This window comes from Geotrypetes seraphini, chromosome 2 (assembly GCF_902459505.1).
Source record: "Geotrypetes seraphini chromosome 2, aGeoSer1.1, whole genome shotgun sequence".
Lineage (NCBI taxonomy): Eukaryota > Metazoa > Chordata > Amphibia > Gymnophiona > Dermophiidae > Geotrypetes > Geotrypetes seraphini.
The window spans coordinates 227022528-227044146 of NC_047085.1; the positions used below are offsets into that span (position 1 = coordinate 227022528).

Below are 21619 nucleotides of genomic sequence, written 5' to 3' on the forward strand. Positions count from 1 at the left end.
CAGTGCTGACTGGCTAAGTTTATAGCAGCCAAAGATAAGACTTCTATTTTTGCGATCCGATATGGCTGTTAACTTAGTCACTCAGCAACAAAAATTGCTGGTTATTGTGTAATAGCTGGCTAACTTTTAGCCACTAACCATGAATATTCAGCGGAGATAACTGGTTATCTTGTGCTGAAAATTTGCTTTTGACTGGTTAAGTGCCATTTAAGCGGTCAGTGCCATTTCTGGTCCGTTAATTAGTGGTGAATATTGGCCAGATTATGATCTACTAGATCAAAGATGGGTGATAAATCCATTGTATAAGAACCTTCGCACATCATTAAATAAAATAAGCCATCATTCTGAATGTGGAATATCTAGGGATGAGATTGTTGGTGATGCATAGAGTTGCTAAGTAGGGTAGATAAAAATCAATGATTTAAAAAAAAAATAAATAAAAGGATTTTTTTTTTAAATTTAAATTAGATTTTTTTTTAATGCTTTTTTTGAAGAAAAATCTATCTAAAGATTCTTTTCTATTTAAGATACATTATAGTCCAGTGTTCTCACTAGCGTCTTTTAGCTGGGTGCTCGTCTGTCATCTCGCAAATCATAGTGCATTTGCTGCACCATTATGCTGCTGAATGCAAGTTAATTCATTGGAACACCCTTATGCACGTGAGCCCTCCCGCAAGAGCTAAGACGGACCTGCTGTTTTACTGTGCAGAAACATCTAGTCTTATTGCTGTATCCGGATTGCATTCCTAGCTTCCAGCCTGTTTATGTATTGGGTTTCAATCATGGAGGCAGATCGTGATGCAGAGCAGGGAAAGGAGATGAATATGGCGATGCCCTGCTAAAGGAGGAGGGGATTTCAGGGATCTCTTTAGCTGGTGCCCCTGTTATCCCAGGACAAGCAGGCGGCATATTCTCTACATGGCTGGTACCGTGTAAGTCCTGTAAGTGCCTTCCTTGGTTAACACTGAGCAGGCACATGTTACTGTAAGTTCTCAAGAAGGGGAAGAAGAAAACAGCAAGACCTAATACCCTTAGCAAGAATTCTCCCCAAAAGCAAACTAGGAGGAAGCAGACTGCTGCTGTCAAACAGAGAAAGAACAATTGTAGCATAGTGGTTAGAGCTACAACCTCGGCATCCTGAGGTTGTGAGTTCAAAACCCACCCTGCTCCTTATGACCCTGCGCCAGTCACTTAATCCTCCACTGCCCCAGGTACATTAGATAGATTGTGATCCCATCAGTACCTGTATGTAAACTGCTTTGGGAATGTGGTTGTAAAAAACTATAAAAAGGTGGTGTAAAAGCTCCAATCACTTCCCTTCCCCCTTCCAATCTAGGAAGCGGCTAGGGGATGAATAATTGGAAGCTGCTGGGGGGGGGTGTGAATTTAAAGATGTCTACCTGGCTATCCACTCACTTTGTCCAGTGGCTAGGAGACTTTAAATAGCCCACCACCTATGCAATCTGGTTTTCCAGGTCTCAGTATTTAGATAGCTTCAGCCAAATTACCAGTACCACCCAAGCTGGTTTGGCAGGTCCATATATTTGCTTAGTCCCAAAAGATTCAGAAGCAGAATGCTCCAGTGGAAAAAAATAATGGACAGTGGTCGAATCCAACCACCTTTTCCCCCTACCTAGAGTTCCCCCCAGTTATGCCATTATACCCGATTTGGCTGGGATATTATCCTCCACAAGAATCCCCTCAGTCTCTAGCTCCAAGCAGCCAGGGACCTATGACTCCTAACAGTCTACTGCACAGAGTTATAACCCATTTATATCACTGGCTAATTTAGGTGAGCGTCCGACTGTCATCTGCAAACCTGGCTTTTCAGCAAATTGTAGCTCTATCCTTCCCCCCTTTCTCTCCCCCCTTCTACACATAAGTTCATATAATCCTTTTTCTTCTTCTCTACCCACTATTTTAAGTTCTTGTAAACCGTGTCGAGCTCCATTCTCATGGAGATGATGCGGTATATAAACTTAAGGTTTATATTAGATTAGATTTAGATCTCGCAGGGCATTGCAAGATGACAGTCACATCTACTGGCACAGGCAGACTCTAAGGATCTGCAGAGATGGCAAGGGATGAGCGGTGGGCGATCAAATATTTTAGAAGCAGGATTGCAAGTGGTGAGGGGAGAGGTGGGGTGGGATGTAGCAATATTCCATGCTACCGATACAGGGCAAGCAGTGGCTTCCCCCCTTGTTCAAACTTCTCTTAAAACCAGCTACGCTATCCGCTCTTACCACATCCTCTGGCAACGCATTCCAGAGCTTAACTATTCTCTGAGTGATATTTTTTTTCCTCCTATTGGTTTTAAAAGTATTTCCCTGGAACTTCATCGAGTGTCCCCTAGTCTGTGTAATTTTTGATGGAGTGAAAAATCGATCCACTTGTACCCATTCTGCTCCATTCAGGATTTTGTAGACTTCAATCATATCTCCCCTCAGCCTTCTCTTTTTCAAGCTGAAGAGCCTTAACTGTTTTAGTTTTTCCTCATATGAAAGGAGTTCCATCCCCTTTACCATCTTGGTCACTGTTCTTTGAACCTTTTTTAGCGCCACTGTATATTTCTTGAGTTAAGGAGACCAGAATTGAATGAAATACTCCAGATGAGGTTGCACCATGGAACGATACAGGGGCATTACTTGCCCTGCTGTAGTGCAATGTGTGTATTGAATATCCAACAGGCTCCCACTTTCCCACTCAAAAGTCTTATTGATAGGTACTTTTAATTTTTTTCAAAACGTTTTACCAACACGAAGAAAAAAAAGTGATTCAGAAAACAACACTGCTCAGAAAAGAGACACCACAAACTAATGAAGATGCAGCATCAACTCCTGATGTGTTAATTTCAGTCAAAGATATTGCAGGGGCTGGTCCAGTAAAGGAAATATCTTCAGCACACACTCTGCCAATTCATAAATCTAAGCACTGCTTATCCGGCATAAACAAACAATTGGTTTAAAAATTTTGATTGGCTAATGGTCAAAGAAAATGATATGTGGTGCTCATTGTACATAAAATATTTAAAAAACACCCCCCCCCCCCAAGGAGGGAGTTACCTTGGGTGAATGTGCCATGAAAGCTTGCTGGACCATGAAAAAAGTAAATCGCACATTGAGTCTTCTGCTGACCTTTTAGGAAAGCGTGTACTAGAGCAGTGTTCTTCAACCACCGGTCCATGGACCAGTGCTGGTCCACAGAAATTTCCTGCCGGTCCACAGGGCCAGCACATGCATCGGGCCCAAAACAGTGTTCTTCAACCGCCGGTCCACGGTGCGATCGATTGTGGCGTTATCTTCGAGCCAGCTCCCTCTTCCTAACTGATTCAGTGCACAAAGCCTCGGGCAGTGGCTCCTACGAGCATCCTGCGCCTGAACCGGAAGCCCTCTCTGGCTTTGCAACATCAGAAGGCTTCCAGATGAGGCATGGGACGTGCAAGGTGCAATTAGTACTATTATGGGGGGCGGGGTCTGGGATGGAGATTGGGTAGAGATGGGCGGGGTCTGGCCCACGACTTAGCCCAGTGTTCTTCAACCGCCGGTCCACAGAATAATTTTTAAATTTCTGCCGGTCCATAGGTGTAAAAAGGTTGAAAAACACTGTACTAGAGCAAACTGGAATCGATCAAATTGAAAGATCTGTATCTGTGTTAAATAACTTGCAGATAAATGCATTTGTGGGAGTTTAAGATCCATGTATAAGGTATTAAGGTAAAACTATGTATTGGTTGGCAAAATGAGTTGCCACATACAACGTTGTTTGAAAAGCTCATATTGGGCTAGTGATCCCACTGAGCACAGCTGAATGTGAAAGGGGGTTTTCTATTCATAATAGGATCAAGACATGTTTGAGAAATCGCATGGAGGGCCCAGATCCTGGGGACTGTGATTATGGGAAAGTTGTAAACAACTGGGCCTCTAGGAAAAAAAGAAGAATAATATTTTAGTTGAAGACACCTTCTGCATATGCAAGTTGGCTTTGAAGAATACTTTTTATTTTTTCTTCATTAGGTTTCCCATACTTTTCATTGTTTTCACTTTTCTTCCTGACACCGACAATACTTGTGCCTCTTAGTTTATGCCATAACAATTGTTGTTAAAATTTTTGTTAGGGTTGCAGTATCCTGAATTGGATATTTCTTACATTTAATAAAAATATTCTGGCACAAGTGTCAAACCTTAAAAAAGGAAGTCATTGAGCACTGGAAAATAATTATTAATAATTAACTAATAAAAATAGTGCACATTTAATTTCCGCACACCAAATTTCCCTGTCCCGCCCCACCCGGAAGGGAAAACATTTCTGGGGGGGGTGCAGCCTGCTGGACCGTGCACGCTGAAGGGAAGTGGAGAGAGATGGGGAGTGAGAGAAACAGACACTGAAGGGAAATTGGGGAAGAGAAGTGGAGAGTGGGGAGAAGACAATGAAGGGAAATGGGCAAGAGTGAGTGTGCTGAAGGGAAATGGCAAGAAGAGAGTGTGCTGAAGAGAGAGATGCCAGACTATGGGGGAGCGGAGGGAAGAATATGGGTGCCAGACCAATTGGGAAGTGGAGGGAGAGATGGAAGGGAGAGAGAAGGCAGACAATGGATGGTATGAATTAAATGAGGAAAGCAGAAACCAGACAACAAAGGTAGAAATAAAAATTCTATTTATTTATTTTGCTTTAGGATATAAGTAGTATATTAGTTGCGTTGATAAACATTTATAAACAAAGCTCTGCCAGCTCTAGTTCCGCAGCCAGAACTTTGATTTATAAAATGACAATTGTACAGAATATTGTTTCTTTTTATACTTTAATAAAATAAGTTCAATATAAAAAACTATTTGAGGCTTGTGTGGATGGGTTCAGATTGTTTGTGGGGATGGGGCGGGGACCGAGCTTGTGAAGACAGGATGGTGACGGGGACCAAGCTCGTGGAGACGGGACGGTGACAGGGACAAATTTTTTTTTTTCCCCTGTGTCATTCTTTACACAGAATCAACCCCTTACCTCAAGTTCTAAGTTTATTTATCTGTAGAAAGCTATGATTTAAATCAAATCCACCCAGTTGCTAAGTTATACCATGTTGTAAGAACAGGTTGATACAGCTCTTATTTTGCTGCACTGCATGCAAGTAGTTCATGTTCTGAATAAGAGAAATCAGTGGACAATCAGAATCCTAATTCCATGAATGTAATACAGCAAAAAACAGGGACTGGATCCACCCAATCCAGTCATCCTGGGATGGGTTGGTAGCCCTTTTAAGACATAAAGTAAAAATACTTACAAGCTTGGGCTTTCTTTGGATAAGATGATCCTGCAGTAACTGAGGTCCAGATTAGAGAATGACACTGTGGCTGTTACCTGCGACAAACCGTGGGTAGCTGTGGATAACACGCCGGAACAGGAAGAGATAAAAGTGGTCGTTGCGGGTACAGGGACAAGGCCATTCACAGGCCCATCATGGAGCGGTGACTCGCCTTGTCTCCCCAGTGAAGTGAGGGAATACCATGCGGTGCGGCAGCCCCCTCCCTTTTTCCTTTCGATCGCCGCTGTCTTGAGATCTCCCTCCCTCCCTCCCTTCACCTTCGTGGCAATTTTCATTTTTCTTGTCTCCCAGCGGCACAAGCCTTTCAACAAGTCGCACATGGGCTGCTTGAATCTTTTCCTCTGATGCAACTGGAAACAGGAAGTTGCATCAGAGAAGAAGTTTTAGGCAGCCCCATGTGACTTGATGAAAAGCTCGGGCAGCTGGGAGACTAAAAAATGAAAATCACCATGAAGGTGAGGAGATGGGAAGGAGGGAGATGCCCGGACGACAGCGATTTGGGAGGAAGGAGGCTGCTGGACCGCGAAGGACACTGAAGTGAAGTGGAGAGAGAGGGGGAGGTGAGAGAGAAACAGATGCTGCATGGAAATGGATAGGGGAGAGAGGGGAACACGCTGGAGAAGTGGAAAGGGAGGGGAGGGAGGAGCAGATGCTGAATGTTAGTGAGTAGGAGAGAGGAGAAGACACTGCATGTTAGTGCAGTGTTCTCCATAGCGTGTTTTAGCCGGGCGCTGTGCCCAGCTATTTAGGTGAGTGCCCGGCTGTCATCTTGCATCCGCACCACCAGCATCAAAGCCGCGCTCCAATTCCTCTTCCCTGTCCTTACTCCAGGAGTGTCCAACCCGTGGCCCGACAAGAAGTTTTGTGCAGCCCAACTTCTCTCTCCCCTCCGGCGGGTAGTTTTCTGGCCGACTCCCTTCTGCAGTCGACCGTGGGTGGCGTCGGATCCTCGCGCGCGATCTGTGGCTGTGTCAGAAGCGTTCCCTCTATATACACATGCATACACACACATATGTGTGTGTGTGTGTGTGTATATATATATATATATATATATATATATCTTACATTTTTGTGTGATATATACATATATATATTATATATACACACATACCTATACATATATATAGGGGCTCCTTTTACGAAGCCGCGTTAATGGTTTAACGCGCATAATAGTGCACGCTAATTTGCCGGCCGTGCAGGCGGTAGTTTTTCAGCTAGCGCAGGGGTTAGCGCGCGCTAAAATGTGTGCGATAAAACCGCTAACTAAAAGGAGCCCATATTTATATATATATCTTACATTTTTGTGTAAGATATATGTACACACATACATATATATTTTATATTAACGTGCATAATAGTGCACGCTAATTTGCCGGCCACGCTAACTGCTACCGCCTCCTCTTGAGCAGGCGGTCGTTTTTTCAGCTAGCGCGGGGGTTAATGCACACTAAAACGTTGCGTGCGATAAAGCCGCTAACTAAAAGGAGCCCATATTTTATATATCTATCTATCTTACATTTTTGTGTAAGATATATGCACACGCATACATATATATTTTATATATATATATGATATTCAAATCAAAATTTTGTATATATATTATTGAAAATTGTAATATACAGTATATATTAAGAAAAGGACTAAAGTAGCAGATGCAGCAATGTGATAATAGTTGACTTTTTTCATGTCATGGATCTTTAATGCTACTTACACATTTGAACTTTTATAACTTTATTTTTCAGACAAAAGAATTGGGTTTTGAAACTGTTGCATTGCACATTATTCACACTTAACAAATTCATTAAAACCTCTTATTTTGGTTTCTAGGGACTTAGTCACCTTTTCCATAAGATAGTCCACATATGTATACCTGAATGTAACTCGGAGTGAGCAAATCCAAATAAATATATTGGAATTTTCTTTTTCTCTGTATATAGGGTGTACTAGTATATATAAACATTTTGCTGTGGAGCGTAATCTATTCGTATAGGCATTTGATAGATCATTATCTGTATACATCTGTGTGTTTTGTTTTTTTCTGTATCCACTTGTTCATTCTTCTGTTCTTTCTGTTTATAGAAATCGATAATGATGGGGTGATTGAGCCAGACAAGGAAGAACCTCAGGAAATGGGAGATGAAAATGTGGAGGTATTCTGAAGCAGATGTTCAACCTAGCCCCCTCCCCCCCCTTTTACTAAACCGCAATAGCGTTTTTTTTAGCGCAGGGAGCCGCGCTGATTGCTGCACGCTGCTTCTGACGCTCAGAGTTCCTATCATGGTATAGTAAAAGGGGGGGGGGGGTAGATTTTTTATTTATTTTTTTAATAATTTTTGTTGAAAAATGTTCATGTTACAAAAAGAAAACAGTTTAATGGATAACATGCCTATTTGCTATTGAAATATTCAAACTTATATAGAATCCAGAAAAAGAATTCATACCATCCAAAAGAGTGGTTAATGTACAACTGTTAAGTGTTACAATTAAAGTAAACAGTTGAATTTATAAACTTAATATTCATGAGCCGTTATAGAGTATATTTTAACAATAAATTCTTATAATGATGATGAAGATTTTTTCTAAATCTAAAGTTTTCCATTTACTTATATGTTTACATGATAAAGGTGAGTATTTATGGACAATATCTTCATATTTTCTGTAAAGTAAAATGGTGTTTCACCACAGATAAATTGATAAGGATGAGTCATCTTTCCAATATTGAACAATCGGTTTCAGTTCAATAGAAATTTAGAGATCAAATAACAAAGTATGTTTAACAGACAGCTTAGCTCAGAAATATGTATTATATTAGAAATTTCTGACCAGATATCTGATCAGAATACAGAAATATTATTGCATTCAAATAAAATATGCTTTAAGATACCAGGTTTAGATTTATAGAACCATCAAAGATTATGCCACCTATCCAAGGCAAACTTATTTCCTGATAAATGGTTCAGGGTGAAAGTATCAAGCAAAGAGAAACCAGAAAAGGTATTGGATATAATGAAACGAACTGGCTTCAATGAAAACAAGTCTGTAAAGTGTGACCCAAAGTGGCTTGTAAAAAAGCTCAGAGATATGAAACTCTGAAGGGAAGGCTGTTAAACCTCCCTGAGAAAAGAGTTCACCTTCCAGTCATAGCAGCTTGACAAGTCCATAGGGCACATTTAAAGACTCAAAAAAATAACATGTTTAAAAAATCAAAGTTCTTAAAGTCTTTCCATTTTGTGAGGTGAATATCTTCACTTGGTTAACATAAGAACTGCCACCACTATAGTCACTTAGCTCTGTATACTGCTTTGGGGGTCCCAACGCGGCCCTGTTTCGATCTCTGCTTCAGGAGACCCGATGTCAATAGTTTTCAGAGAGTAACAGATGTAAGCATGGGTGTTAATCTGCAATTCTTCATTAGTTGAATATTTTTACATATTGTGATGTTCAGTTACGTCTACAAATGAAAAAAGTTTTGTTTTAAAAGTTCCGTGTGAATGGTATTTCTATTTCACACAGTAACTACAAGGTTATACAATTCCTAGGCAAAAGGAAAGGGAAGAGAAGCTACATATGGATGGACAAATCCCGTACAAGCAAGAGGAATAAACGCCCTACATACACACAAACGTCAACTGACACCTCTGATGATGATAGAAATCAATCGAAAGTTGTCCCTCCATTTTCAGGGGGGACCAAGAACAAATGTCTGAAGACCTGTCAGGTCAAAACCGTCCAAAGTGCAACCATGACATCAAATGTGTTCAATCTTTCACAAAGAGCTTTAACTGTAGAAGAACTATCAGTATTGAATTTAGGCCTGTCTTTTGTGCCCACCAGTACTTACTATCCACTAGATACCCGTATAGCCTTATTTAAGTTTATTCGAAAATGCAAGTTAAAATATTTTTTTTAGTAAAGAAGAGGAGTCCATAGAAGAACCAGCAGGTGTGGACAGTGCATTACATGTCAAATCTACGTGGTGCCCTCCCAGGCACCATTGACCCACATATACAGACATTTGAAAACCTAGTGTTGAAAGCCATCAGCACGTTGGAGCAGGTTCCTCCGGTTCAACACATCTGTTACTCTCTGAAAAACTATTGACATCGGGTCTCCTGAAGCAGAGATCGAAACAGGGCGCGTTGGGACCCCCAAAGCAATATACAGAGCTAAGTGACTATAGTGGTGGCAGTTCTTATGTTAACCAAGGGAAGATATTCACCTCACAAAGTGGAAAGACTTTAAGAACTTTGATTTTTTTAAACATGTTATTTTTTTGAGTCTTTAAGTGTGCTCTATGGACTTGTCAAGCTGCTATGACTGGAAGGTGAACTCTTTTCTCAGGGAGGTTTAACAGCCTTCCCTTCAGAGTTTCATATCTCTGAGCTTTTTTACAAGCCACATTGGGTCACACTTTACAGACTTGTTTTCATTGAAGCCAGTTCGTTTCATTATAACCTATCCAGGGCAAGCAGTGGCTTCTCCCATGTCTGTCTCAACACCAGTTTATGGATTTTTCCTCCAGGAACTGGTCCAAACCTTTTTTTACAACCAACTACTTTAAACCGCTCTCACCACATTCTCTGGCAATGCATTCCAGAGCTTAACGTTCTCTGAAGAAATAAATATTTCTCCTATTGGTTTTTAAAAGTATTACTCTGTAACAAGTTTCTGCCTAATAACATTTTCTAAACTATTAACCTTACAATCTCTCTGGGAATTGCCAGGCCAATTCTTTTGTAAATCGCCTAGAACTGAAAGGTATTGGCAGGATAGAAGACACCAATGTAATGTAAATGTAATATATACATTGCTATCAGATTTTTTATAATGCCACCTTAGTTGTGTTGTCAGGGTTCCCTTTTCTCCAGTTTTTGTCTTTGTTTCACCTGGATCTGAAGCTTGGATTTACAGTAAACTCTGTTTAGGAAAGTTTTGTATATTTACTTAAGAAGCGTTTTACGATCTGCACTCTGGCATCAAACATGTATCTTTCAGTTAAAAAAAGAAAGAAAAAAGATGTTCGGCTAAAGCAGCTATTTATGCTTCATCATCACACACGCTTCCTTTTATTGGCAGCGAATGGCTTTGGCACACAGTATTCACAAACTTCTATGTAGTACTAAGTTGTTTTGATATGTTCATGATTTGGAGAGGATTCCTAGGTTTACTTCATCTTGCTGCTTAAAGCTGACTAGGGGCTAGATTCTCAAAAATTTGCATTAAAAACTGATGGGCCGCTGTCATAGCCATTATTGTAGCAATTTAAAAAAGCAAGTCATTCTCCAAAAATGCTCATTCAGATGAGGTTGGCAGAGAATAGCAAAGGTTTGCTAAATTTGCATGTGCCCATTGCTGGTGATAGCAATGGGCACATGTGCAGAAAAAATACATACACACACAAAATATATCAAGTTGCTGAAGTCAAGCAACCCCTCCCCCCCCACACACACACTTATACTTGACACCCAACCAGCAGCAGGAGAGATGCCTACTCCCTCCTGCTGCCAAGCAATGCCCCCCGATACCCCCCGATACCCCCCCACCTGGCAGTGGGAGAGATGCCCATTCCCGTCACCAATGTCGAGCAACCCCCCACCCGACCCTCCGACAGCAGGAGAGATGCCTACTCATTCCCACTGCTGACATCAAGCAACCCCCCCAGCTGACAACCCCCACCCAGCAGCGGAGATGCCCACCCATTCCCACCGCCAAGAAACGCTCCCCCACCATGCCTCCGACAGCCACCCACCTCCCCCTTACTTTGCTTATGATGCTGGCTGGAGGGATGCCTACTCCGGCCAGTAAGCCCGTCTCTTCAAAATGGCGGGCTTTTCCCCTCCCTTATGCATCATGGGATGCATTGGGGAGGGGCCTAAGGCTCTGATTGGCACAGGTTGTTTAGGGGCCTTAGGCATCTGGGCCAATCAGAACCTTAGGCCCCCTCCCCAGATGCACTGGGGCCTTATCCTGGATCGATCAGAGCCTTAGGCCCCCTCCCCATTGTATCTTTGGAGAGGCCTAAGGCTTTGATTGGCCCAGATGCCCAAGGTCCCTCCCAAAGGAGGTTAGCAGTGTCGGGTGATTTTTCAATGCAGCAGGAGAGAGTGGGCATCTCTCCTGACGATCTTCAATTTAATATATTTTTATTTTTTTAATTTTAATTTGTGTTGGGGTGGAGAAGGAGGCCTGAGCTGTCAAACCTTACTTTCCTGTCAGTGCCTGAGTCAATCAGCGCTCAGGCACTAATCAAAAAGTAAGGCAACGACAGCTCAGACCTGTCGGCAAATTTTGGCACAAATGTAGTACAAGGAGGTTAGAGAATCATTCGGCGATTATAGAGAATCGCTCGAGTGATCATTTTAATTATTAATAACCGCATTGTACTACATTTGCATGGCAAGTATTGGAGACTGCTAGAAAATCCAGAAAGGACCTCAGTAAGCCATTTTGTTAATCCAACCGCTAAAATACATGACACTAAACTGACTGGAACCGGTTAGCGAGCATGTTAAAGGCAGATTTTAGTTTTGAGAATCTGCCCCTAGGTATCCTTAATGCAAACTGATTTTATGTTGCCCTTTAACTGCCAGATCATGTTGTTGGCAGATGGTTATTTTAGGTTCCCATTCAAGGTGGTATTATGAATGAATCTGTTTCTTGTCCTTGTCATCCTATTAAGGATCCCAGGAAACAAAATATGATTGCTAGTCATGGTATACGTGTTTCCTCTAAAGCCTGCTGTTTGCAATTTCCTGTTTTATAGGTAACAGATGAGATGATAGATCAGGCCCAATGAGAAAAAGATGGAGGCTATTAGTGCCCTTGAAGAAGGTCAGTACATGTACACTTGATACACGTTAGCACAATGGTCTCAAACTCAAACCCTTTGCAGGGCCACAATTTTGGATTTGTAGGTACTTGGAGGGCCTCAGAAGAATTAGTTAATGTCTTATTAAAGAAATGACAATTTTGCATGAGGTAAAACTCTTTATAGTTTATCTTTCCTTTTGGCTAAGTCTTAATAATAATATTGTAATTTATAGCTAAAGAGACATATGATCAAGAAACTGTTTTATTTTACTTTTGTGATATGATAAATATACTGAGGGCCTCAAAATAGTACCTGGCGGGCCACATGTGGCCCCCGGGCTGCGAGTTTGAGACCACTGCGTTAGCACATTTACATCACTGAACACCAGAAAGGTACTACATGTCTAGGAGACTGGAAAATAAATTCATAGTCTTCAGGAATAAAAAAGGTTATAATTGTGCAATACTCTTTTAACATTATGTTCTTTGTGTATAAACAGAACAAAATAGCTCTCTTCATCTCTCTCGGTTTAGTATGAAATATTTTATTAAAGAATATGAATGAATGAATATGCTGAATAACAATTACCAATCAATAAGAACATCATCTATGCAACCAGATATAAACGAATCAGCCAAATTGAAACACAATTTTACAGTAGTTTTAACCCTCCTCCCCTACTGACTCCCCTTTCCCATTACCTTCCCTAAAGTACAGCATGCATATATCAATAGATGAGTATTTGTTAACAGTACTTGACAACTTGAAAAATTAAAGAAATAGAATACCCCAGGGGTTCTGAAAATTAGGGTTTTATTAGGGCAGCTCAGAAAAAAAACCTCGATAAGAACCCACATGAAAGAGAATTTACATCAATTGTAGCCTTGGCATTGGCTGGTCTAATGAGTGAATATACCTATCTCAACATTCTCAATTAAAAGGATCATTCTATCTTTTTCAGTGATTGTTTGGCCTGTACTGCTCCAGTGCTACCAAAACTATGCAATCTGTCTCCACCAACTCAAAATTAGGTGGATCACTCAGTCCAAATGTTCCCGTATTGTGTTCTTTACCAATAAAACAACCTAAGGATAAGGCAAATGATTGCTACTGCCTGTACCCCCCCAAGGATTCAAATTTTGTCTATAGCCATCCCTGCTGATGATAAAAAGGAGGATTTGACCTATCGGGCATTTCAAATAATCCAATGCCCTACTCTAAAGTTGTCAAACCCCTGGACAAGACCAAAAAAATGATAAAAATAATCTATCGCTACAACACATTTTGACATAAATGCGATTCAGTTAGGAATGGTATGCTGAACTGTAGGGTTATCCATTTATACTCACGAGCATACTGCAGAAAATGTCTGTCACAGCTTTTCAGCTCCTCCTCCTCCTCCCCAGTGTCTGTTGTCCCCTTTAGTTCTTCCTTCTGCAGATGAGCATGAAGGTGTCATTCCGATCTGCTTTAACTGAAATAGACCCTTCACAAACCCTTTCTTCCCAGTGTTCTCTTCTGAGTGAGGTCTGGGCTCAGCCCACATCTTTTCCGTGACATCAAGACATATGAGGGTCCTAATCACAGAGCCCTGGGAGGCCCCTGAAGGATCCATAAGGATGGCTAAACTATATCCCATGGATCAGGAATTCCAGCAAATGTTTGCAGTGCCAAAGCTGGACTCTTTGGTAGCCCAGTCCCTACCAAGTGAGGGAGGGGTGGTTTTAAAAGAGCCACAGGACTGCAGAGTGAATATAGTCCTCCAGAGGCAGTTTGAGGCTTTGGCCTTAGAAGTTAAGGCTGCAGCTGTGGTTTCCTACATGGCATGCACTTCTCATTCTAGACTAAGAAGCCAGAACCTGATGGACTCTTATCCCTGCCTCAGCTTGTGCTGGTGGGAATAGACCACATTATTAACTATTACATTATTATCTTTTATTCCGCCAGTACCTGGCGGTTCTGGATGGATTACAAAAGAAGTGATCTGGACATTACCCAGTAAAATTACAAGATAGATTATTAGATAAGGCGTTAGGATCCGGGGACAGATTGAAAAGGTCAGTTAGATTCATTTGCTAGATTTTGATGAATTTCCTGAATAACATGATTTTTTAATTCTTTCCTGAAGGTTTGTAGTCGGGTGTTGTGATCAGCAGGTTGGAGAGGTGGTGGTCTATGTTTCACTGCTTGGGTGGCAAGTAGGCCGTCGTACATTTTCTTGCATTGTATGCCTTTGATTGGGGTGAGTAAAGGGTGCTTGTAGTTCTCCTAGGTCTGGATGTGTTCTGGGTCAGGCAATTGTTCAGGTAGGTTGGTCCATCGCCATTTAGGGCTTTGAATAGTGTGCAGTAGAATTTGAAAAGTATGTGTGCTTGTACTGGGAGCCAGTGTGTGTCTATATAGCAGATCCCCTATATGACTTGATCTTTTTACTATTGTTATGCTGTTAACAAAATTTGTTTTATGTTGAATTGTACTTGCTGTACACCTCTTTGGGTGAATCTTTTCATAAAGGTGGTTAATAAATCCAAATAAATGTACAAAATTAGTCTGACAAAAGGACACGTCTCCCAAAACATGTAGATGATGCATGTAGTTATAACTTGAGAAAATTGCTGTTTCTCTTCTTACATGATAATTCTGTACTAAATATGAGTAAATTGTGAACTTTTTATTTTGTATTTATTTAGGGGATCTTCAGAAATCCATTAATCTGTTCACAGAAGCCATAAAACTAAATCCTCGGTTAGCAATCTTGTATGCTAAGAGAGCCAGGTAAGAGAAAATTTATCTTAACATTTAAAAAGTATTTTTAATGAATAATAAAGATCTGAAAATACATATACTTGCATTTATGAAGATTCAACCAAGGCAGAGTACAGCAGGTACAGTTTTAGCACAAAACTTAGTTTTAACAACATAACAATAGTAAAATGACTACGGTAAATAAACATGAATAAATAAGGTAAACATGAAAACAGCAAATTGAAATGTAATATTACTACCATGAAACAGTATCAAAAATGTACACATTTAACAGCACTGACATGCAAATAAGAGATATAATACGATGTCACCATAGTACTAATGAAGCACAAAATAAGCACACATTAGATGCTAATGCTTTTCTACAATATAGCTTACCATGTAGGTTTTATGAAGCAAATCTTCTTTTGAAAGCTGTATTATGGAGAATGCAGATGCTTTCCAATTTTATTTGTATTGAAAAAATGTATGTAATGAAAAATAGAGATAAGGCTTTCATTAAAGATAAATGTTTAAATGTGTTTAATTCCTTGGAACCAGTTATTGCAGTGGCTGTAAGTAGAAAGGATTTAAGTATAGCACTAACTGCATGTCATTCTGCTAATCAGTTCTAGCTTAACATGACTCTTGCCCAGTTAAGCTGTTCCAACTCTTAGTTTTCCTATATTTAACATCTTATGTGCATGAAATGGTGACAGCATCGCTGTTTGGTCTGAACTGGAGAAAGGCTTGCTGAAAGTATTTGGTTATGGTTCTCATTGGCCACAAACCAAGTCAACCTTTAGGATCTTTGTAATGAATACTCATAATTTTGTATTTTCTTAGCACTTAGACCAAACCAGAACTTGTGGGTTGTCTGACCAGCAGATGGAGATAAAGAATTCTTTTTATTTTTGTTTTAATAAAACTGTGCTTTTGCCCTGTAGGAGCACATTGTAGTGTGAGCTCATCTGTCTCATTGGTTGGTGACAGTACACTGTATAACTTCTATTTCTAGTGCAATAGGTGAGACATTCTAGACCAGGGGTGTCAAAGTCCCTCCTCGAGAGCCGAAATCCAGTCAGGTTTTCAGGATTTCCCCAATGAATATGCATGAGATCTATTTGCATGCACTGCTTTCATTGTATGCTAATAGATCTCATGCATATTCATTGGGGAAATTCTGAAAACCCGACTGGATTGTGACCCTCGAGGAGGGACTTTGACACCCCTGTCCTAGAAAGATGGATAGTGTTTTCATGGTCACATGCCATCTGCAGAAGGAATCTACTCAGGATTTTTGTCTGTCTCTGCTCCACTGGGCTTCTTAGCTCCCTCTACAGTATTTCCCTTCTGCATGTGTGCCTGCAGGAATGTGTTGTGCTCTCCACAATTTATTATTTTATTCAGTGTATTTTTTGTCCCTTTTTTGGGGTTTCCGGTGCTTGGAGCAATTTTTCAGCTCTGCCTGCATTAAGATTTCTTAAACTTTGGTCTGGAGCTGACAGGCCAATCCCTGGTGGTACCTGTCAGTTAGCCTGCAAAGGAGCTCAGGAACATTCCCATCTTTCTCCTTCTGCCGAATGAGGGTTCGAGCGTAGGCTGTTCTGTCACCCGTTGGAGACTCGGCTGTGTTTCGCAGGTTTCCGGCTGCATTTTCTCACCTTCGCCCTTCCCTTAACTCGTCCATCGGGCTGCAGTGGTGGAGGTGCAGTCAGGCATAAGGTCTGACTGGCATCCGAAGATCAGCTTTGCAGAAGCATTCCAAGCATTAGGCAGTAATTTTCTGATTCCAGTTACTGAAACAGCCGAGGCAGGCTGCAGCACATTTTCAGCACAGGTCACAATGCGTAAAGGCTGTAACAGCCTGTGAGGTAAATCGAGGGAGGTCTAAAATTTGAAGTTTTGAAGATTTCTACATGTCCCCCTGCTACCTGAAAAATCCTAAAATCACTGTTTTTGAAGTTTAATGTAAAAAAAAAAAAATCACTTTTTTTTGGCGTGATTTTCTTAACAGCATCCATCTTGGATTTTTAGCAATCTTCAAAAGCTCCCTGCTTCTCCAAACTGCAATTTTTGACTCAAAACTTATTGGAATGGAGTCCTTGGGCTCTCCTGATGTGAATTATTTCCAGGATTGTGCACATTTGGCACCTGAAGAGCGTTCTTGCACCACATTGAGCATGGCGCACCCAGGAGAGGCGGCAGCATCTAGTTTAACGTCTCTCCTGTTGAAGCAGGTGATCAAATTCTTGGCTAGCCTGGTGGGACAGTCTTCTTTATTTTCAGGCTTGGCACAGCTGCTAGTTCAATTCACTTGGCTGCAGTTCTGCAGCCTAAGAAACAAAAAGTTTAGTCATCAAAGGGTGACTCTACGCCCCAGGAGCCGGAAGCTTTCTCTGAATTTATGAAATATTTGTGGAATGAGTTCCAAAGCCGGCATTCTTCCCCTGCACAGTCCCACTCCACCTCAGATATGTTTATTAATGGCATAGCTTCTATAGATATGTCCTCATCTCAGTCTGCCGCTGTACTTGCGCTGCCTGATCCTGAAATGAGGGATCCTGGTGTCGATGACTAACTTACTGACACCTTATTTACAGGGGCAGCTCTTCCCGGGATGGGAGATTAGGAACTGTGTGCTGGATTTGCGGATCCCTCTGGGTTTTGGAACCTGGGGATGACCGCACGATTCTGTGTTTATTTAAGTCTGCAGCTTTACCACATCTTATTTCGGACAACACGGACCTACAACTGGAGAGATGGTCATACACCAGGGACACGGACCTGCGGATAGAGAGGCAAGAGAAGATCGTCGTGGGGTACTACATCATCAGACAAGTCGACAGCCACATAGTGGGAGGGAAGATAGGATCGGCTGGTGACCTGCCTACCGGGAGTCAAGGTAGAAGACATAGTGAGCCGCATTGACAGGATCATCGACAGCATGGAAGAGGACTATACGGTGGTGGTGATCCGTATGGGGACAAACAACGTGAGCAAAAGAACTACAGCAGGGAAGTACTGAAGGACCAGTTCCGGCTGCTAGGAAAGAAGCTGAAGACCAGAACACAGAGGGTAGCGTTCTCGGAGATCCTGCCGGTACCCAGGGCCGATGAGAAGAGGCAGACGGAGCTGCAAGCAGTCAACGCATGGATGCGACACTGGTGTGAGGACAACTGGACGACATTCTGGGGGAAGAGCAAGCTGTTCAGGAAGGATGGACTCCACCTGAGCGGAGACGGAACGAGGCTACTTGCAAGCAACATCAAGAGAGAAATTGAGAAGTTTTTAAACTAGGAAGAAGGGGAAAGCTGACAGTCGACCGAGAGTCGATGGTTCAGGAACCGGTATACCCAGAGGATAATGTGCAAGATGTTAGCAGGGAAGACTCACCGGATCATGGACAGGACAGAAATCCTGACGGATTGAAAGGGACGCAAGAGGGAAGATAGTGCAAGAAAGTAACATGCCGCAAACTCAAGTGTATATACACGAACGCAAGAAGTCTAAGGAATAAGATGGGTGAATTAGAAACTATGGCACAAAAAGATAACCTTAACATCATCGGCATCACGGAAACATGGTGGAATGAGGAAAACGTCTGGGACATGGTGCTACCGGGATACGAGCTATACCGCAGAGACAAAGTGGGTCAAAAAAGTGGGGGCATTGCCCTGTACGTCAAAGAGGGTATAGAGTCTGCCGGAGAGAACACGCTGGAAATGAAGAATAAGTTAGAATCTCTATGGATGAAAATTCCATGAACAAATGGAACGGAAATGAAGATCGGCATCTACTACCGTCCCCCAGAGCAGTCCAAAGAAATTGATGAAGAAATGGCGGCTGAGATTAAACACAACTGCAAGGGAGGTAATGCAGTTATCATGGGTGACTTAAGTTACCCAGGGATAGATTGGAACCTAGGCACCCCCAGCTGTGGTAGGGAAACCAAGTTCCTGGATGCAGTGGGCGTTGCTTCCTGGAACAACTTGTCAAGGAAAACACAAGAGGAAATGCAATTCTGGACTTAATTCTAAATGGACTACGAGGACCGGCACAAGATGAAGATGTAGAAGTAGAAGGGACTCTGGGAAGCAGTGATCACAATATAATCTGCTTCAACCTGGTCATGGGGGCGAAACAACGATCCAGAACGACGACCATGGTTCTGAACTTTCGTAAGGGAATTACGAAGGGATGAGATTCATGATGGGGAAGAAGATTAAGAAGAGGATAAGTACTGTAAAAACGATAGAGCAAGCATGGTCCCTTTTTAAGGACACAGTCACCCGGTGAAAGAAGTGATCAGAGACAAGAAGGCTTCGTTTAAAGAATGGAAAAGGTCAAAACTGGAAAAAGCACAAGCAATATCAAAGTAGGTGCCATAAAACGGTAAGAGGGGCCAAAAGGGACTACGAGGAAAAAATTGCCAAGGAGGCCAAAAACTTCAAGCCATTCTTTCGATACATTAAGAGGAAATGACCCGCGAAGGAAGCGGTGGGGCCGTTAGATGACCATGGAATAAAGGGAGTGCTGAAAGAGGACAAAGCCATCGCTGACAAACTGAACACAGTTTTTGCGTCTGTGTTTACAGAAGAGGATATACGCAACATACCAGAAGCTGACAGACTATACCTAGGAAATGAAGACGGGAAACTGACAGGGTTGACGGTCAGTCTAGAAGAGGTATGCAGGCAGATTGACAGGTTAAAAATGATAAATCCCCTGGACTGGATGGCATCCATTCGAGGGTCATTAAGAAACTGAAAGGGGTTATAGCTGAGCTGTTTCAACTAATAACCAATCTGTCAAACAAATCAGGAAGGATTCCGGAAGACTGGAAAGTAGCGAATGTTACGCCGATCTTCAAGAAAGGTTCGAGGGGAGATCTGGGAAACTACAGGCCGGTCGGTGAGTCTGACCTTGGTACCGGGAAAGATGGTAGAGGCGCTGATAAAGGACCGCATCATTGACTACCTTGATTGACACAATCTGATGAGGACCAGCCAGCACGGCTTCAGCAAAGGAAGATCTTGCTTGACACACTTGCTTCACTTCTTCGAGGGAGTTAACAGGCAGATAGACAAAGGTGACCCGGTTGACATTGTATATCTGGATTTTCAGAAGGCGTTTGACAAGGTCCCGCATGAATGACTACTTTGAAAAATTGCGAGCCATGGGATTAAGGGTGAAATACTCACGTGAATCAAAAACTGGTTAGTGGATAGAAAACAGAGAGTGGGGGTAAATGGACAATACTCGGAAGTGGAGTGCCGCAGGGTTCGGTGCTTGGGCCCGTGCTCTTCATCATATTTATAAACGACCTGGAAATTGGAACGACGAGCGAGGTGATTAAATTTGCAGACGATACGAAGTTATTCAGAGTAGTGAAGACGCAGGAGAATTGCGATGGCCTGAAACAGGATATAAACACGCTCGAGAAATGGGCTGCGACATGGCAAATGGAGTTTAACGTCGATAAGTGTAATGTGATGCATATCAGTAACAAAAATCTTGTACACGAATACAGGATGTCTGGTGCAGTACTCGGATAGACCTCCCAGGAAAGAGACTTGGGAGTACTGGTCAACAAATCGATGAAGCCGTCCGCGAACAGAATGCTTGGAATGATTAAGAAGGGGATCACGAACAGATCGGAGAAGGTTATCATGCCGCTGTACTGGGCCATGGTGCGACCCCCCCCCCCCCTGGAATACTGTGTCCGGCACTGGTTGCCATACTTGAAAAAGGACACGGTACTACTCAAAAGAGTCCAGAGAAGAGCGACTAAAATGGTTAAGGGGCTGGATGAGTTGTCGTACAGCGAGAGATTAGGGAATCTGGGCCTCTTCTCCCTTGAAAAGAGGAGACTGAGAGGGGACATGATCGAAACGTTCATGATAATGAAGGGAATAGACTTAGTAGATAAAGACAGGTTGTTCACCCTCTCCAAGCTAGGGAGAACGAGAGGGCACTCTCTAAAGTTAAAAGGGGATCGATTCCTTACAAATATAAAGAAGTTCTTTTACACCCAGAGTGGTGGAAAATTTGAACGCTCTTCCGGAGGCTGTCATAGGGGAAAACACCCTCCAGGGATTCAAGACAAAGTTAGACAAGTTCCTGCTAGACCAGAACTTACCTAAGGGCCACTGCGGGAAAGGACTGCTGGGCACGATGGACCACTGGTCTGACACAGCAGCGGCAATTCTTATGTTCTTATGTCTTTGCAGGAGTTGAATTTAGTCACTCGGCTGACTTCGTCCACGTCTTCTTCCTGGCTTTGTAGTGTGCACTCGCAGTCATCCACCTTTCCCTGGCACCCTGATATGAGCATTCTGATTTCTGAGCAATTTGATTCTCCGGAAGATGCTCTTAAGAGAGCGAAGACCATGTCTCGTATCCTCTGGCATAGGAGTGCCAGCAGCTTCTGAGACAGCCTAGGATGGATTCTTTGGTTGTGCAGGTGACTAAGCACACCTCTTTACCCAGTGAAAGTTGTGTTGTGCTTAAAGATATGCAGAGCCACTATGTGGATGTGATCTTCCAGAGACTTTGATGCAGCTGTTTCAGCGACATACTTTGTCACGCACGCCTGTCTTTCTCAACTGCACATGCTAGAGAGTGAGGCTGTGGATCCTCCTCCTCAACATTTTTTGGCTCGTCAGATTATGTTGCTAACGCATTGTATTACGTTTTGGCAAAGGCATCGGCATACTCCATTTCTTCCTGCAGGATGCTCTGGA

The 21619-nt window shown here is 42.3% G+C and overlaps 1 protein-coding gene across 1 annotated transcript in view; it reads left to right on the top strand.

The window, feature by feature from the left end:
• ST13 (ST13 Hsp70 interacting protein) overlaps positions 1-21619 on the top strand; it is a 138375-nt gene that overhangs the window by 57960 nt on the left and 58796 nt on the right. Inside the window, 4 exon segments of the mRNA XM_033935085.1 lie at positions 7397-7467; positions 12081-12107; positions 12109-12148; positions 14819-14903. Of these exon segments, the coding sequence (XP_033790976.1) occupies positions 7397-7467; positions 12081-12107; positions 12109-12148; positions 14819-14903 (223 nt within the window).